Here is an 18,711-nt window from a genome sequence, read left to right on the forward strand (position 1 = left end):
ACGCCAAGAGCGATCCTTAATGTAAGCTATGATCTCTGGGTGATAATGACATGTCAGTGGAGGTCTGCAGATTGTAGAGGATGCAACACTTCAGTGGGGGATTTTGATAGTGGGCAAGGCTGCTCATGGCGGGGGACTCTGGGGAAATGGGAAAACTCTGCCCTTTCTGCTCGATTTTGCTGTGAACCTAAACCGCTCTAAAAAATAGTCTATTAAACAAAAAACAGCATCTCAATCCCTAAAAACACTCTGTGAGGTCAGTACTATTATCATCCCCAATTCCCAGATGAAAAAACTGAGGTTTAGGTAACTCAAGTAATTTTTACACAAAGGACCCAGGACTATAATCCAGGGCTCTGACCCACCTATGTCCTTCCTCCTGAATCCTCAAGGGAACCCTAGAAAGTAGATACCCTCAGTGTTCACATTTTCCAGACTGGGGAACTCCATTTCAGAAAGGTTTAGTGATCTCCCCAGAGTTATCCATCTATCGAATGACAGAGCCAGACTAAAACCCAGGTCCGACTGTGGCAAAGCTGTATTCTTCAACTGCACCCCGATATCATTCATGCTGACTGTGGGCAGGGCGGATTTTGCAAAGTTTCCTGAGATGAGCCCTGTTTTCATTTGGGGCAGCTCGAGAGAAAAGTGAAATTTCCCGCCTTGAAAACATGCAAAGCCACAGGATACCTTTTGGTGATTTATTTCCTCCTTAACCTGAAAGAGTCAGTGAGACCCAGGCCCAGCCCAGCGTCCCCCATGCCACACTTTTGAGGGTTCCACTCTGAATGTTAAGCCTGGTTTTTCCATATCTGACCTCTGAGGCTCTACTTCACCTTGGTGTGCCCAATGCCAGTACAACTGACACCATGGAATTCAAATCCAAAGCAGGAAATCCCTTCATGAAAGCCCCAAAGGCTTCATTTAATCCCAAGGTTTTATTTTTAGAAATTTGGGGCCATAAGATCACACATCTGAGGCACTGCAAAGGTCTGAGTGTATAAGGGACAATAATGAGGCCTAGTGCCCAGAGGCAGGGGAAAGCCAAGAGGGCCCCCCCCCCCCCCCCCCCCGGCCAGGAGAGGCTGTGACTTTGCAAATGCGAATCAATTTAAAGTCCAGTCTTTAATCCTCCTGCTTCTGTGAGCTCTGATTTATGTGGAAAATTAAGGCAGGCGCTGTCTTCTGGGATGCACCTCTTTCTTTAGCTGGCAAGGGATTTCAGGAAAGAGCAAAGGCAATATGCAGAAAAACTGTAAGGCCTCTCAGCCAAGCCCTGAGCAGACTTAGATAGTGTAGCAGCTTCTAGGGACGGCAGCGGGAAGCCCTCTCATTCTATCCTCCTCCTCCTCCTGGGGGCCTTTACCAGCTCCACCAACAAGCCCCCACTGCTCGGAGCCGATTTCTTCCCTTTCCCCAGAGAGACCACCCGGCGGCCTGGCCCGGGCCCACCCTCAGGTGCTGACCTTAAAGAACTTATCAATTTTGCTGAGGTTGATTCTCTTCTTGGCATCCAGTTTGTAAATGTTACTGACGTTTCCATCCATCAGGTAGAGACCAAAACCCATTACCTAGAGTGAGAAGGGGCAGAGCACAGAAGCCCATTACAACCATTGGAAAAGCTTTAAAAAAAAAAAAAAAAAAGGAGGACCATGCACGCACACATGCACATCCTGTAGGGATGCCTCCTCTTTCAAAACCCACGTGTCTTCAATTGAAGAAAGGAGACATAAATCTCACTTGAACTAAACTTGGACTTCTGTGTAGAGGTCCAGACCACCCCGTAGTAGGTTATCATGGTGGTCGCGTGCTGAGTCCTTACTGGGGCCGGAGTCTGTGCGTAGGGCTTCCCTGGATATTTTCCTCAATTCTCACAACCATCTTAGGAGTCAAGTTTACACAATGACCTTATTCTACAGACGAGGAATTAGAGCCACAGAGAGGTTGGCCAGCCTGCTAAGGTCACACAGCTAATAGGTTGCAGAGACAGGGTCTGAAGGCAGATCTGACCACAACTTCTATTTAAGTAGAGGCTTCCTGCAAGACAGGGCTGAGCGCTGCCTGTTGCTGCCTCCTTGGGGGCTAGCCCATCAGAGGGACTTGAGAATACCTGCTCGCTGTTGTATGAATGTGTAAACTATTCACTTCTTTCCCCGAGGAAGCTAAAACAATGCACGGATTCCCAAGGAGCTGCTGGTGACTTCATTCAGAACACATTTTGTTGTTGCCTGACAACGCTCTATAAGCAGGTCACCAGGCTGACTCTTGATATGCTGGTCCATTTAATAGCTTCTTGAAAGCTGACATGTTTTGCTCCTTTTTTCAAATGTGCAGCAAGGCCGACCAGGGCCTGAACAGCTAGGCTGGAAGCAGCTTCTCCTGGCTCGCAGCTGTTGTGACTGTGGGGAAGTCACCCTTGACATATAAGGGTCTGGACCAGAGAACCATGAAGGTCACACCCTCTTCTTCGTCCCATTCGGTCCTGTGCTCTGCAGGGCGTGTGCCAGACTCTCCCACCTTAGATGAGAGGTGCCCTGGTGGCATCTGAGTTCATGAACACTAACTGCAAAATGGAGGAACAGCCAGCGTTGCGACCCGGAGCCTGGGCTGGGAGAGGTGGAGAGCTCAGGGCTGGGAAGCAGAGGTTTCGAGACCGTAAAAGCTGGTGAGAGAAAATCTGCTGGCAGTATCTCAGAGTGCTTGGTGGGCTGGAATTTAGTGAGCCGGTGTGTGGCAGCAGCCATTCCAGGAGGCACAGCAAGAAGCTGAGAGAGACCACTGGGCTCTGGGGCATTCTGGGTTTCTGATGGTGCAGAGGAAGCCGGAGAGAACAAGTCACTGAGCCACCCTGTCCTGTGAACACGATCGAGGCGCGATGGGAATAGAAAGAAGGGAACCCAACAGGGCTGGGGTTTCTAGGGTAGAGGGGGTGGCACGAAGGAGAGGAGGAAAAATAAAATACCAGGAGAACATCAAAAGGGGAGGCTTTGGAGAAGAAAGACTCAAAAGGGGCTGGGCGGCGTGTCAGAAGAACATGCAGAAGGCCACTCATCTCTGTGCTACCGCTGCTGAGAGAAATCAGGAACAACCCAAGCAGCCAGAGGCAGAGGAAGGGGTAAGAAATGCAAGGGTATCCAGACTGCATCACTGAGCGGCAGCATAACACTCCCGCTACGTCTAATCAAATGCGATAAAAATGACACACACACATAATTTATGCATATGGCATATGCTGAAAACGTCTCTAAGCACAGAAAAAGTACAGGAAAATACATCAGAATGCTAAAAATGTTACCTCTGGATGGAAAGACTATGAGGGAGAAAAATTTTCTGTGCTTTTCCATATATTTCCGATTTTCTACAATAACTATTACTTGATAATTTAAAAATGAAACTTGTAAACTGCTGAAACCAATGTGACCACTTTGACAAAATACAGCAAAAGTTGGAAGATGCTGCTTTCCCTCTGAGTCAGCAATTTCTCCTCTGGGACATCTGACTTGGCAAGAGTGTGGACACAGGGGTTGTGCTGTAAGAATGTTCACTGCAGTTTAGCAAACAAATGGCCAATGACAGGATTTGTTTAATGACAATGTCCACGGGCATTGGGATACTCAGCAGCCATTAAAAACGACATCACAGGGGTACCTGGGTGACTCAGTGGGTTAAGCCTCTGCCTTCGGCTCAGGTCATGGTCCCAGGGTACTGGGATGGAGTCTTGCATCAGGCTCTCTGCTCAGCGGGGAGCCTGCTTTCCCCCCACCCCCCACTCCCCACTCCCACCTGCCTCTCTGCCACTTGTGATCTCTTGTTCTGTCAAATAAACAAAAATCTCTAAAAAACAAACAAACAAACAAACAAAAAAACGACATCGCAGAAAATACCCTTAACAACATCTGTAAAGGTATATATGATATATTAAAGGCAAAAAAAAAAAAAAAAGGCCAGGTTATATAAAATGATGTCCAGTAAGATCTGTATCAGTGTTTAATTAAGAAAAAATAAATGTCTTTTTTTTTTTTTTTTTTTTAAGATTTCCAGTAAGGGGTGGGGGGTGCCAAGCCCAGGTCCCAGGCTGTGTGGCTGCTGTCGTACCTTGAGGAGCATGTGCTTCTCACTGGGGGTCAGGTACATCTTGTTCTCATAGTAGTCCACGCAGATGTTGACAATGTCTGCCAGCAGCTCCTCATAGCCTGGGATCACTTCCAGTTGCTGATGGAGACACTGAACAGCAACGCCCCCGCTGGTTAGCCCCTTTCCTGCTCCCTTGCCCTCCGCCCAACCGCACCCACCCTGGAAGGCCCAGAGTTGGTTGGCAGTGACAGGGCATAACCCCCCTGACCATCCCAGGTGGACGGAGCCTGAGTCTCCTCCTCAACGTCCCCAGAGTGGTTGGTCAGAGCTCCTGCAACTCTCCCACAGCAGGGAAGCCACCCCGCTTGGAGCCTCCATTTTATTTCCTGGCAATTCTGACAGAAATTCCTTTCTTGGGCTGAACTGAAAAGCAGTACAGCTTTCCAGCAAGAGGCCTGTGGTAATCTAGGCTTGGTTTTGAGGGTGTAGACTTAGCCATGACATCTCAGATGATAACAGAAAGACCCAGTCCAGGGGAGGAGAGCAAGACCAGCAGGCGTGTCCCTCCTGCAGGGCACAGTGGTACAGAAGCACTTCCCATCTAAAAAGAGTCTGCGGTCTCCACCTCAGGCCCTTTCTCTCCAAAGGGACAACCTGGGGCGCTGTGGGGGAGGCCATGGGAGGTACTGCTACTGCTTTCCACAGAACCTGCCGCTGAGTCTCAGGAAAAAAACATGTCAACACTGACAGCCTTGTGCAGTCAGCCAACAGGAGGAAGGGCCCAGTGAAGCCAGCAGCATCCCCAAGAGAGGTGTGGGCCTGAAAACATTTCCAAGATGGAGGGCCCCTTTCAGCCAGCATCTTGCCCACATTCTCTCTGGTGCCCGTTTAGGCTGGCCTAATGGGTGAGCAAGACGGGTAACATAATGTCAGAGCAGGAGAGCCACAGCTGCAGGGGTGCCTGGCAAAGTGGCGGCAGTAACCATAGCTACGGCAGCTTATGCTCTTACCATTCGTCAGGCTCTGCTCACCACGGCCTTTGGAAATGGTCTCTCATTCCTCACAACAGTCCTAGGAGATGGAATCTCATATTCTCAAAATAACAGCTCTACTTCACAGATGAGGAAATGGTGGCTTAGACCGGGCTCACGTTCTCACAAGGGGTCAGTGGAGGGTCCAGGATTAGAAAAGGAGGCCGTCACACTCCAGAACCCAGGCTCTCAGTCCTCACTGACATGAGGGCGGCATGTGGGCTGAGAAGACTTTCAGGGAACAAAACCCCGCAGAGGGTAAAGGGGTCATCCGTGATTGGGAGAGGAGACTTACATCTGCTAACTCACGAGTAGGAAGGTGGGGATGTTCATCTGGACTGGGCTTCCCTACTCGTGGTCCCTCAATTGTCAGGCCTCTGCCTGTGTCCTGAGACCCCAGGCCCAGATGAACAAGGGACATGCCATCACCTGGGTGATCCTGTTGTGGTTGGCCAGGAACATGGAAAGGTTCTGTGACTCCTGGATAGACTGAGGGTCCGCCATCTTCCTCAGGAACTGGGCTGCCCTGTACATGGTGTCATGGAGAGGAATGCTCAGACATAACCCGCCCAAGCCAAGCCTCAGGGGCTCCCACTTCCACCTAAGCCAGAGTTCCACCGCCCCCTGGGGTTAGGGAGCTCTGAATATCACAGGTGACTCTGACATCAAAGGAGAGTGTATTCTGGAGTCATTTTGTCTGGAGCTATGTGCATCCTATATTAAGGGCACCTACAATTAAGAGGCAAGAATAGGTCGAACCCAGCAAGTTTATGGGCAACTAGCATCCCATCAACCAGCCAGAGGTGGCAAGACAGAGTGAAATGAGTACCCTTGTGCTGGGCTGTAACCTGTCCTGAAACCACAAGCGGTCATGAAGAGGAATCCTAGGCAGGGTGTGTTGGTTTTGCGTGGATTGTGTTATTTACAGAAAACCTCCAAGTTTCTAAAGCAAAGCACTGCATGGAAACAGAAGTCTATTCCACCTAACAGGATTGGAGGTGAAGGGATGGTGGGCCTGGGGGACATACACAGGGCTCAAAGGGGGAACCACACGGCACCCTGCACTGTTCCAGCCTAGCCTGGTGGTGGTGCGTCCTGAGTCATGGCCAACTGTGAGAGCATAGACACGCCTTGCTCAGGTGGTTTGTGAGTGTGTCACTTGGGACCACAATGCAAAGAGTAGCCCAAACTGGGGAGAAATGGAAGGGCAGTGGGGAGGGACATGGGAGATACTATGTATGCCATGTGCTGTCTGTGAAATCTTTGTGAAAGCGGCTGTTTCTGAACCAGGTTGGAGATGGGGCTCTGCCTGCGGACACGCACCCCGGAGTTGCACAGGTCCCTCGGGAGGAGAAAATGGTGGGAATCGGTCTGTTGCCAGGTTTCTCCAGTTACCTTGGAGGCCCAGAAGGATGTGATTCAAGGAGGAGGGGCCCTCTTCATCAGTGACACAGAAAAGCCTTCCTAAGACACGTCTCCAGACATTGCAGGGCTCACGTGAGCCTCAGCAACATGCAGGAAAGTATCCATTGCTTTCGATTGCCCACTGCCACCTTCTGCGTGGCTGTATCCTAATTTCTGGAAAGTGACAGTCCCTGACCCACTCAGTCCTTCTTTCAGCTGACGCTGGCCAGCACCTGACCCTTGGAGCCCCCACTCCCGGCAGTAACCGAGGGAGGGCTCCACACACCACCCAGACCAGAGCCAGGACAATCCTCCATGGGACTTTGGCAAAAGTACTTGAAAGAAGCGCCCCTTCTTTCCTTCGGAGCTGGGGCTGCCACGCTGGTCCGAGGGAAGCCGCCAGCCGCCAGCCACCACCCCAGGGCACAGGCCTGCCTGTGAATGAAGCTGCTCTCAGGGAAGGCTGAGCCGAGGGGTAGTGGGAACTGGACCAGCATCACCTGAGGATCTGGATCCAGATAGAGTGACACTGTTCCATTCCGGGGGCCAATCCAGTTCCTTCTTTTACAGAAACAGTGTGAATTGGCTTTCTGAATCTTGCAGGAAATGACCGATGTGACCATCTTACGATTATTTTTCTGGTCCCAAGCTGCATGGGAAACCACTATAGGTCGGGGAAAATGAGACTCTGACCCGGTCTTGAGACAGAACACGAAAATAGAGAGCCCGCCCCCGGCCGTGGCGGGGAATGGCTGGTTGGGTTCTGGAGGAGGAGCCCGGCGGAAGGGCTCCAGGCCCCGCCTCCCCCAGGCGGGCTCTGCAGGAGGAGGGGCAGGGAGGGTGCCCTGACCTCTTATAGGCAGAGTGGTCGTTCTTGACGCTGCACTTCATATTCTTTAGTTCATCCAAGACGGCAAACATGTTGATGAACTTGCCCAGGGTCAGGAGGTAGGCCTCGGAGACGAAGTCCTTCCTGCGCTCGGCATGGCACAGCCGCTTCACCTCACTGCAGAACCGCTCGATGGCCTTGCGCTGTGGGGGGAGGGGCAGTGGGTAAGGACAGGCGGCCTGGAGGGCGCTCCGGAAGGCGCTCGAGATGCTCTGGGTGGGGAGGAGGATCAAGACTCCCTCCTCTGGGGCTCTGGTCAGAGTGTGGACATTTAGAGAGAGTCAGATCTGCCAGGAGATCTTTCTTAGCGGTGCCCCTAAATCCAGAGCCTGGAACCTGCAGCCAAGTGAGTCAAACCAAGGAATTCATTCACTATGCCTTTGCTGAGCAACATTATGTCTTATCCATTTTTTGTATCCCAGCACCTAGGACAGTGTCAGGCACCAGACAGGGTAGAGTAGGGACCAAGAGTGAGAGACACACTCAGAGAGAGAGGCTCATGTAGCCAGTAAATTGTATTTATTGTGCATCTGCTACGTGCCAGGAACCATTCTAGGTACTCCAGGAAAGTAGAGACTAAAACAGAAAAACAAAAACAAAAACACAACAACAAACCCTGCCCTAAGGTGCTTATATGTGAGTGAAGGCAGAAAACAAAACAAATATGTCAGAATGTGATATGCACCGTGGAAAAAAATAAAGCAGGAAAGTGGGATAGGGAGGGCAGGGAGAGCTGTACACTTTAGTAGGAAGATTAGAGAAGAAATCATGCAGAGGCGACTTACAGAAAAAGAGTTTGAAAGAAGAGGAGAAAGACAGGGATAACTGAAAGAAGTGCATTCTGGATAGCCTGAGTGGCCAGTGCAAAGGCCCTGAGGTAGAAGTATCCCTGACATGTTTGAAGAATGAGCAAGAAGCCAGTGGTTGAAGTGAAGTGAGCAGAAGGAAGAAACTGGAGGCACAGAGGGACCAGGGCCACTGGCTCTCACAGGACTTTGTGAGGGCTCAAGTCTCTACACTGAGTGAGTCAAGGATAACATGGTCTGAATTGTACTGTAAGAGGGTCACAATAGCTGCTGTGGTGAGAATCCACAGTAGGGGGCAAAGATAGAAGCAAGGAGAATAGTTAAAAGAAATGAAAATAGGTCTATCCCAAAATATATACATGAATATTCAGTCGCCCTGTTCATAAATAATCCCAAAGTGGATATAACCTTGATGTCTATTAACTAATAAATATGTAAATAAAATGTGGTAGATCCATACAGTAGCTTAGTATTTTGTCATATATTTTGGTACATGTTACAACACGGATGGATCTTGAAAACAATATGCTAAGTGGAAACAAGTCTGTCACCAAAAATCACATTATTCTGTGATTTCATTTATATGCAATGTCCAGAAGAGGCAACTCCATAGAGACGTGAGACAGATTCGTGGTTACCTAGAGCTGGAGAGGGGGAGGGGAGGTTATAATGGGGTGGTAGCTAAAAGGAATGAGATTTTTTTGGGGGTGGTGAGAATGTTCTATGACTGATCGAGGTGATGGATGCACAACCCTGTGAATATACGAATAAAAAATGGTTGAATTGCCCAATTTAAAGGATAAATTGTATGGTATGTGAATTACATCTCAAAAAATCTGTTACCAAAAAAAGCAGCTGACCAATAACAAAAATAGGCTAAAGCAGCAATTCAGAGAGAGACACAGAGAGAGGAGGAAGTAGAGGAAGAAGAGGGGGAGGGGGAAGAAATCCCTCCTGGTATGTGAACTTCACTCCATGGACATGGGATACCCTGTCCCAGTCAGTCATTCCCTTCCTCCAAAGCCCAGATAAGCCATCCTCTCTTCTTCAAGTCCAGGTCCAGTGGAACTTTCCACAATGATGGAAATGTTTCATAACTGCACTGTCCAATATGGAAGCTACTCATCACGTGTGGCTACTGAACCCTTCTCACCTCATGGCTAGTGTGCTGGGGGACCTGAACTTTATTTCGTTTTCACGTAGATCGTCCCATATGGCTAACGGCTACTGTGTTCAACAATATAGTTTCAGATTACTCCAGATCCTCCCTTCTCTAAATTCTTTGTCGGAAGACCCTCCCCCCATTTAGTACTCAGTCAGCGTCTGGATAGTTCTCTCTTGGGCCTGCCTTCCTGAAGAGACCAGCCCCTGAGGGCAGGGCCATGATGCTAGTCACAGCAGTGGCCGTTTGTCACACCTACTCTGCAACCAGGACTCCATCTGGCTCTCCACAAAGAGAACTCCTTTATCCCCCCACACACCGGAGATGAGGCATGATTTCCAAGGTGAGAGAGCCGAAGGGGTTAGATGTTACAGAACACACAGGCTCACAGGGACAGTGTGCAGAACCTTGAGTTTCTCTGCCTCGGAAGCAGCTCTCCCGCCCTGGGCTGCACGCATGTGCGCCCTCCCCAACCATTCCCATCTCCTGCCCCCAGAGACCTGGGCAGAGCTGGGTGTGGGCTGGACACCCGGCCAGGGCCTGCAAGGCTCCTGATGACGCCAAGCTCTTCTGTGGAACGTGTGGAGGGCACAGAGTGTGTGCCACGACTCCCGCCCCAGGGTGCAGACCAGCCTCGAAGTCTTCAACCTGCATTCCCGCACAGGTTCGGACATGAGTGTCGGAACCAACCACTCTGCTTTATTCTCCCTTGGCCATTCCTGTTGAAGCAGCCTGCCCTCTTGCCTTCCATTCATGGAGGCCCCACGGCGCTCTTTTCTCTTTTCCTCCTGAAATGATTTCCTCTTCCTGGCTTCCCAGCTGGCATCCCTGCTGTCACTCTTCTCTTCCCTCCCACTTCTGCATCTGTAGCCGTCTCCCCACCTCCGATCCATTTCCCACACAGCGGCCAGAACGGTGCTGCAAAACCTCAAACCAGAATGTGTGTCACGAGGACCCAGGGGCTTCTATGAGGCCTGAGTGAAATGCACATAATCTTTTCATGTCTGATCTCCCGGCCTAGAGTGTCCTAGAGATCGGGTCCTTTCTACCTCCCCGGGTCACCTTCCACCAGCCACCCTACTCACTGCGGTGCCCTGGTTGCCCGTTATTTCTCAAACACGCTATGCCCTTTCAGGCCCCAGGACCTTTGCCTTTGCAGTTCCTTCCGGCTGAAACCTTCTTTCTCTGGTCACCGCACGCCAGATGATTGTCACCTACAGAGTTCAGTGCAAAGGCCATCCCCACAGCTACCCCAGGTCACAGACACCCTCCACCCCAGACTTGGGATTTTTTAATTTGGTTTTACTCACAGCACTGACTACACCCTGAAAAGGATTGTGTGTTTTTTACTGGCAGTCTCTCCTCCTCCCGAAACACACTCATGGGCTCCCTAAGACGTAAATCACATGGACAGAGGGAGGCTTGTCTATCTTGCTCACCGAGGGGTGTGTCAGGAGCACACAAGGGGTATCTGCTCGGTGGGTAAGGTAAATAAGCTGAGTCAAAAATCCACGCCCCAGCAGCCGGCAGAGCCGCGCCTCTCTGAGTCTTCTGATTCAGACCCACCCTTACCCTCACCTGAAAGTACATGAACTTCATGAGCTTGGTGACCTCCGGCTCCAGCACCTCCACTGTCTTCTCATAGATCTCGACCCGATTGGGCTGCTCATTGCATTTCACCTGCGGGGAGAGGGGGGAATCACACACCCTCCTTTGCCAAGGCAGTTCTGGTTCACATCTGTCGTCTTATTAACAGAGCCCTTCTGCACTCTTGAAGGCACCTCATTTAGGATGATAAATGCAGTGATCACCCTAGTGAGCAGGGTGCCGGGGGAGCCCTGTCTGATGGGTCTGACCAAGAGCAGAACTGCTTCCAAGACCCTGGCTGTGGGAAAGAAACCAGCTGGTTCTGAGATCAAACCCTCCTCCTCTTCAATCTGTTCAGTGCCCTGACCTTGAGCTGACACCTACCCTGGTCTGCAAGGTCTTCCTCCTTCAGCCTTTCCCCCACTCCTAACTCACTGCAGCCCACCAGCATCTAAGCAGAGAACAATGTGCCAGCCACGGCTCTGCGTGCACACGGCATGAGGCCCCCTAGCCATGCCTGGCCCCATCCAGAAACCCATTTTTTCTGTCCATTGGTTTTCAACACATCAGAATCTCATGGAAGCTGTTTCATAGCCTGCACACCCAAGACTGCTAACTGGTCAGGTGAAACTGTTAAGAAGGTTAAGAATGAGGATATTCTCCACACCGTTGCTTAGGAATTCTTAAAATGGTAGCACGAAGGTAAATACCCACCAGTCAATGATTAAATGGATAAAGTATGATATATTCATATGATATCATCATAAAGCTGCTAGAAGGAACATGGGGAAGCTAGAAGTGACGTGGAGAGATTGCTACCATAAACTGACAGGTGAAAAAACCGGCAGGACGTGAAGGGTAATTGAACTGCATGTTTGTTAAACAAAACACCAAACAAAACTGTGTGTGTGTTTGTGTGTCCATATATAATAGAGGCATAGAAAATCTGAAAGAGTTCAAAGCAAACTGTTAATAAGAAGTTACCTCTGGGGACGAAGGTTAGGAGGAAGAGAGAGGAATAGCTTCTGTTTACTTTGCACACCCGTGGTTTGCTCATTTTGTTATAATGGAACCCATGAACTATATGATGTTGATAATTACGGTAAATAGAATAGCTACATGGGTCAACACAAAAAGGTTACTAAAAAGGAATTAAGAGGAAAAAAGCAAATGGCAGGATAATATAAGTATAAACAACATACATTTATAAATATAAGTCAATGATCATTTACAATAACATTTGTAGGAACAGTCGTGATTTCAAGGAAAAAAGATCCAGAGGAATATGCAGCAACCTATCCATAGTGATTATGCTTTGGTGGGAGGTGGGTTTGGGTGGTGGGATTAAAGAGATGCGGATGTCTTGCTTTTTACTTTATACCTTTGGGCCATGGTTTGGATGTCGCACAGGTAGTCCATACTGATCTTTAAATAAATTGAACAAATATTTTTTAAGTTGTCATCAGTGGTATGGGAAGCTCTCCACATGTCTTGAGCAAGCTCCTTTGACTACCAGGCCCTGCCTCACTCCCCGTCAGCTGGGAAAGCTCAGCTCTCTGGCTGGGGCCGAAGCGGAGGGCCCCGGAGAGCCACTGAGCAAGGACAGGCTCACCTGCGGGATGGCCCGGGAACAGCTGCGCCAGGTGTAAAGCATGACCGCATACTCGTGCCCTTCCTCCAGCATTTCATTCTGAAAAGCAAAACATGCCCTCAGCAGGGAGAAATTATGCTGGTGACAGAAGGCTCCTTCAGGGCCCCCCAGAGCCTCAGTACCTCACAGTGGCCGGGGGACTAGCAGCATCGTGGAGACCTGGGAAGCGGAGGAGACATGCAGACTCTCGGCCCCACTCTGGGCCGTGGAATCAAAATCTGTATTCCAAGGTACACCCTTAGGTTTAAGAAACCCCGGCTTCAGGGAGCTTTCTCAGACACCCCAGGGAGCTACCAACTGGCCACATTTTTCAAAGATGGACAAACACCTTAGAAAAAAGGCGGCAGATCAAAAGTTGTCTCGGGTATCCTGTTAGCAAGAAAATAAGCAAGTAGCAAAACAGTATGTACAGCCGGTAGGTGAAAAAAACAGAGTAATAATTATGAAAGTGTACTGCTGTGTACTGAAAAATACTTTGGTACAACAGGCATGAAGCTAACGAGTGAGCTCTCTATGGGGCTGGACACACAGGGGCTTTCACTCTTCATATGACAGAGTACGAGGCTGCCCTTTTATAAGAGCCCATGCTACTATTCAAGAATCAGGAAAATGATTAAGCTCCATTTTTTAAAATAATTCCCAGCAGATGGCAAAACCGGTAAGAGCATGGAAAATGAATCCGAAAAAAAGAGTGACGACTCACCTCACCTCGCCAAGTGCTAAGAGGCCTAAACCCAGGTTCTACATAGCTGGGCTCAAATCCCAGTTGCATCGCTTCTTAGTCCTTTGATCATCAAGAATTCAGTTAACCTAGAATTCTCCATTTAGTATCTGCTTAATGATAATGACAAGGACAACCTCCAAGGATTTCATGAAAATTAAATCACACACACACACACACACACACACACACACACATCAGGTGGTCCATGAAGGGAAGTAAGAGTATTACTAGGAAAAAAAGAGGAGTCCGGCACTTTCTCAAAGAGTGAAACACGGAGTCACCACGTGACCCAGCCATTCCACTGCTAGGTACATACGTTCAAGACAAATGAAAACACACGTCCACACAGAGATGTGCACCCTTGTTCACAGAAGCGCTCTCCTCACACCAAGAGGTGGGAACTAGCCAAACGGCCACTGACTGCTTCGTGGATAAACATGGGGTGGGACAGCCACAGAAAGCAGCAGTGCTGGTCTCTAGGTGGTAGGGAAGTGCTGAGACGGGCCGTGGCGTGGATCAACACGGAGAACCTTCTGCCAGGCCCCAAAGGCCACCTGGCGCGTGATTCCTTCAGAGGAGCTGCTCAGCACAGACAGATCCACAGAAACAGAAAGCAGATTGGGGGATGGGGAGAGACAGGACTTAGGAGTGACTGCTAATGGGCTTGGGGTTTCTTTTTGTGGTGACAGAAATAAAATGGCAGTGATGTTTGTATGATATTGTAAATACACTAAAAACACTGAATTATACCCTTTAAATGGTGAATTTGATGCTGTATGAAGTTGACACAAAAAAAAACAATAAAAATGGCATCGCGAGACCATCTCTCTTGTAAATGTCTGTGCTGATAGAAAAATGAACCTAATTTTTTTTATTAAAAAAATTTTGGGGAGGCCACCTGGGTGGCTCAGAGGGTTAAGCCTCTGCCTTCGGCTCAGGTCTTGGGATCGAGCCCCAAGTCGGGCTCTCTGCTCAGTAGGGAGCCTGCTTCTTCCTCCTCTCTCTCTGCCTGCCTCTCTGCCTACTTGTGATCTCTATCAAATGAATAAATAAAATCTTTAAAAAAATGTTTTTTAAATGAGCCTAATATTTTTATTCCATGTATCACATCTACTTCATAATATCTCCTTAGCACAAGATCGAATTTGGAATTTATTACTTCTTGAAATTTTGTTTTCCATAGCAAACGTCAATGAGGAGCCATACTTTCAATTCTTAATTTAGACCCCCTTTAAAATCAGTAACATGTTGTCCTTGGGACCAGAGAGCACCAAGATCAAACCTGTGGGTCTCCTGCTGCTCCTCCTTCAGAACAGAGGTCAAAATGGGAAGTGATAGCATCACACAGCCCACCAGCAGGGGGAAGAGTCTGACTTTCACTCCGTGAACACTTTACTAAGTGGTCGGGGTCCCAGGCTCCGTACTGCGTGCCGTGAACAGGGTGGCAAATGAGAACAGTGTAGACTCTGCCCTGTGGGTATTTCAGTGCCCATCCACCAGATCTACTGTATGCCTGGAGGACAGGGGTCAGGACGGTGTGGCAGAAAGAGCCCTAAGTGGGGCCTCAGGAAGACTTAAGTCCTGGTCCTGGCTCTGCCTGGGCTCACCTTTTACCTTGAAAGTATCACCAGTTTTCTCAGGTCGACTTGGCCCCAATCACACCAGTTCACTCCTGATGCCCAGGCCATGCCCCACCAGAGCCAAACCCTGATTCCTGGGGGAGGAGCCAAGGCCCCAGTAGTTTTTAATGCTCTCAAGGCAATTCCAGTGTGTGGCTCAGGAAAGGGAATTTGGGCACAGAAAGGGACATCGTATATGTGCATGCGCAGAGACACCCGAACCCCAGGAGTCTCTGAGAACCTCTGTCTGTGTCCTTCCTCCTGCTGTTTCCACCACCGACGATGTTTTCCCCACCACATCTCTGACAGATAAGTTCCAACTATGTGGGACAGCAGAGATGCGTGGAAAGAGATCAGGACTCGGAATCAAAAGCCTGGATCCCAGGTTCCACCCTGTGATTTACTAGTTGTGGGATCATGAGCAACTTGCTTGTTCACTTCTCCAGGTCTCAGTTTTCTCATCTCTAAAATGGACGTAATGATCCCTTTGCAAGTCACAGGGCTGTTATAAGGCTCCAATGATATCATGTATGAGAATATCTTATACATTTTAAGTCATCTTACATATGGTTAAAATGTGTGTGTGTGTCTATACATAGAGTATATCAGGCCCTATTCAAAAGTCCCTTCTTTTATCAAGCTTTCTCTGACCCTCTCAAAGACCCTTCAAAAACACAGACCTTTAAACTTTCACCATGTCATTTACCTTTGACTTTGTGCATTTTCTATTTGCCTGCAGAGTAATCCAGAACATGGGTTTTGTAGTCAGACAGACCTGCATTTGGCAACATCACTTGTCAGTGGTGGGACCTTGAGTAATTTACTTAAATTTTCTGGACTCTGGTTTTCCCTGTCTGTGAAATGCGTACTGTGATAAAGCCTGTCTCACAGGGTAGAGGTGAGAACTGACTCAAACAGTGCAGTTATAATATCCAAAACAGAACTTACAAACAGACATCTCTCCAAAGAAGACATACAGACAGGCCAACAGACACATGAAAATGTGTTCAAAAAGACTAAACATCAGGGAAGTGCAAATCAAAACCATGATAAGATATCACCTCACATCTGTCAAAATGGCTAAAATCAAAAGCAAAAGAAACACCAAGTGTTGACGAGGATGTAGAGAAAGGAGTCCTGTTGCACTCTGTTGGTGGGATTGCAAACCGGTGCAGCCACGGTGGAAGTCCATTTGGAAGTTTCCCCCCAATTAAAAATAGTACAAGAACATTAATTTGAAAGGATATATGCACCTGTTTATTGCAGCATTATTTATAATGGCCAAAAGATGGATGCCACCTAGGTGCCCACTGATAGATGAATGGATAAAGAAGATGTGGTAGAGATATACAACGGAATATTCAGCCACCAAAAAAGAATGAAATCTGGCCATTTGCAACAATGTGGATGGACCTAGAGAGATCTAGAGACTAAAATGCTAAGCAAAGTAAGTCAGTCCGAGAAAGACAAATACCATATAATTTCACTCATATGTGGAATTTAAGAAATAAAATAAGCAAACAAAGAGGGGGAAAAAAAAAAGAGAGACAAACCAAAAACCAGACTCTTAACTACAGAGAACAAACTGATGGTTACCAGAGAGGAGGTGGGTGGGGGCTGGGTGGAATGGGACGGAGAGGATGACCCCGGAGTCACGTACAGAAGTGCTGAATCACAGTATTGTACACCTGACGCTAATATAACCATGTATGCTAACTACACCAGAATTTAAAAAAAAATTTAAAATAAATAAACTCTCTGCACAGAAAGTGTTCAATAAAGGGAAAACTTGTCTATTTCCCACTTGCCTCACTGAGAATCAAGACTGGCCCCTACTTGTCCTTGGACATCCCCTTCCAACATCTAGCACAGTCTCTGCAGGAACCGGGTACACAGTATTTATTCAATGGATGGGGTCAGGGACGGTAAGTCCAGGCTTTAGCATATAACTGGTACAGTGAGGTGCAGTGAGCTGCAGACGAAGCCTCAGAAGGAGGATTCTGGAATGCTTCAAATTCCAGGGCTGCAGGAGAATAACATCAATGAAAGCCCAAGAGGAAAGAGGGGGCTTCCTCACAGATGGGTCAGGTATAGATCTATCTGACCATCCCCCTCACCCCCCCACCCTGTGAATAACTTGGACCACCAACTTCCTTGGGTCAATAACATATTATTCTACAACCACCATCTCTTCATTCTGAGAAATCTTCTGCTTTGGTCAAGAGAGAAATGTCCACCCAGCCAGAAAGTAAGCTGTAGAGTATAAAACAAGGCAGGATCTGATCATATGTTAGCCTACACTGCTCCAGAAGTTCAGCAACGGGAAGAGTAGGGTCAGGTGGGGCCCTACAGGTGAGTAGGGCTTGCAAAGCTGGAAGACGGGAACAGTGTGCCCCGGGCCCTGGGAGAGGGTGGGGCAGGGCATGAGAACGGGCTTATGGAGACGGGTCTGACTGAGGCAGGCAGCTCCCGGGAGAGCCGAGCACCTGCCCCTCCCTCCAGTGCTGGCAGGATCGTGGCAACTTACCATGCTGGAATGGACCGTAGCCTGCTCAATGTACCTTGCAATGCCTGTGACAAATGCATTCCTGTCCTCGAAGTTTGTGTCAAAGTTAGCCTGTAGGAATTAGAGGACAGAAACATTTGTTGGAAAACAAGTCCAAGGTGGCTAGGTGTCCAAAAATGAGTCCAAACCGCTGCGAACCAATGCCACAGGTCTCTGTGGAAACCTATCGTCCTCTGATCTTCCCCCAAGAAAATCCCACTCTGACTCACTCACACTGGGCAGGCGCCGGCGAGACGAGGCCCGTACCTGCTTCCCCAGGTTGCCTGAGACTTGGAAATAAATGGGTAAACTTCAGAAACCTAACTAGCTGCTGAAAGTCAAGATGGGCATCGCTTTCATCGGCAGTTGCAGAAACACTCACCTGAGGCTGCAGATGCTTACGTACAAGGACGATAACTGTGGCATTTTTTGTGACAGAAAAAACTGGAAACCATCCAAACGCCCATTAACAGCAAAAGGCTAAATAAGTCATAGTATATCCATACGATGGACTTAAAAGTCGTCGTTAAAAATAAAATGGTGGCATTGCAGTATTGTCATGGAAAAATACCCATAATAAATTTTAAGTTAAAAAAGCCAAATCATAGACCAATATATGTAGTATGGTTTCCTTTTTGGTTAAAAATATCTATATCTATGTATGATATATATTTATATCATATATATAGTAAAAAGGGGCGTGTGTGTGTGTGTGTGTGTGTGGTTTGTGTAGTCACAGTTACAGGGTGATTTTGATGTGTTATACATTTCTGTATTGCTTATAATAAAAAACATGCCTATGTAATCAAAAATTCAACCTGGGTTAGAAAACGTGAATAAGCCAAGTTTGTGACTTGACCCTTCAGCGAAGTTTGTGCTTAATAAAATCTACTGAACGAAATTACAGATATATTATGCATTCATATTTAGTCTCAGTTTGTAGCCCCAGAACCTACAAAAGATCAAATACAGCTAAAAATCTGTATAACTTATTCTTTCCTCACGTGGCATACTCAACCAGCATGCCCAGACGAGGGGCTGTTTGCGAGGCTGACTCTAGCTACACCGATGCCCTTCCCAGCTTGCCCTCAGGTGAGAGGGGGATCGGTCATGGTTTTGAGCAATCTGATCATGGTTTGTCACAAGCTCAGGCAAAGGCAAACAATGGTGACTGGCTTCCCTGAGCCATTAGCTGCTATGGGGAGCTGAAAGCTCTTCT

General features: G+C 48.3%; 1 protein-coding gene across 4 annotated transcripts in view; it reads right to left on the reverse strand.

The window, feature by feature from the left end:
- Positions 1 to 18,711, reverse strand: part of CYFIP2 (cytoplasmic FMR1 interacting protein 2) — a 124,791-nt gene that overhangs the window by 84,978 nt on the left and 21,102 nt on the right. For all 4 annotated transcript variants that reach the window (XM_082725025.1, XM_082725023.1, XM_082725026.1 and 1 more), the window contains exons 3-9: positions 17,475 to 17,564; positions 12,566 to 12,643; positions 10,945 to 11,046; positions 7,360 to 7,541; positions 5,535 to 5,631; positions 4,096 to 4,224; positions 1,467 to 1,571 (exon numbers count right to left, since the gene is read on the reverse strand). In XM_082725025.1, coding sequence (XP_082581151.1) covers positions 1,467 to 1,571; positions 4,096 to 4,224; positions 5,535 to 5,631; positions 7,360 to 7,541; positions 10,945 to 11,046; positions 12,566 to 12,643; positions 17,475 to 17,564 — 783 coding nt within the window. The remainder of the gene's footprint in view (positions 1 to 1,466; positions 1,572 to 4,095; positions 4,225 to 5,534; positions 5,632 to 7,359; positions 7,542 to 10,944; positions 11,047 to 12,565; positions 12,644 to 17,474; positions 17,565 to 18,711) is intronic.

Source organism: Mustela nivalis, assembly GCF_964662115.1.
Source record: "Mustela nivalis genome assembly, chromosome: 3".
NCBI lineage: Eukaryota > Metazoa > Chordata > Mammalia > Carnivora > Mustelidae > Mustela > Mustela nivalis.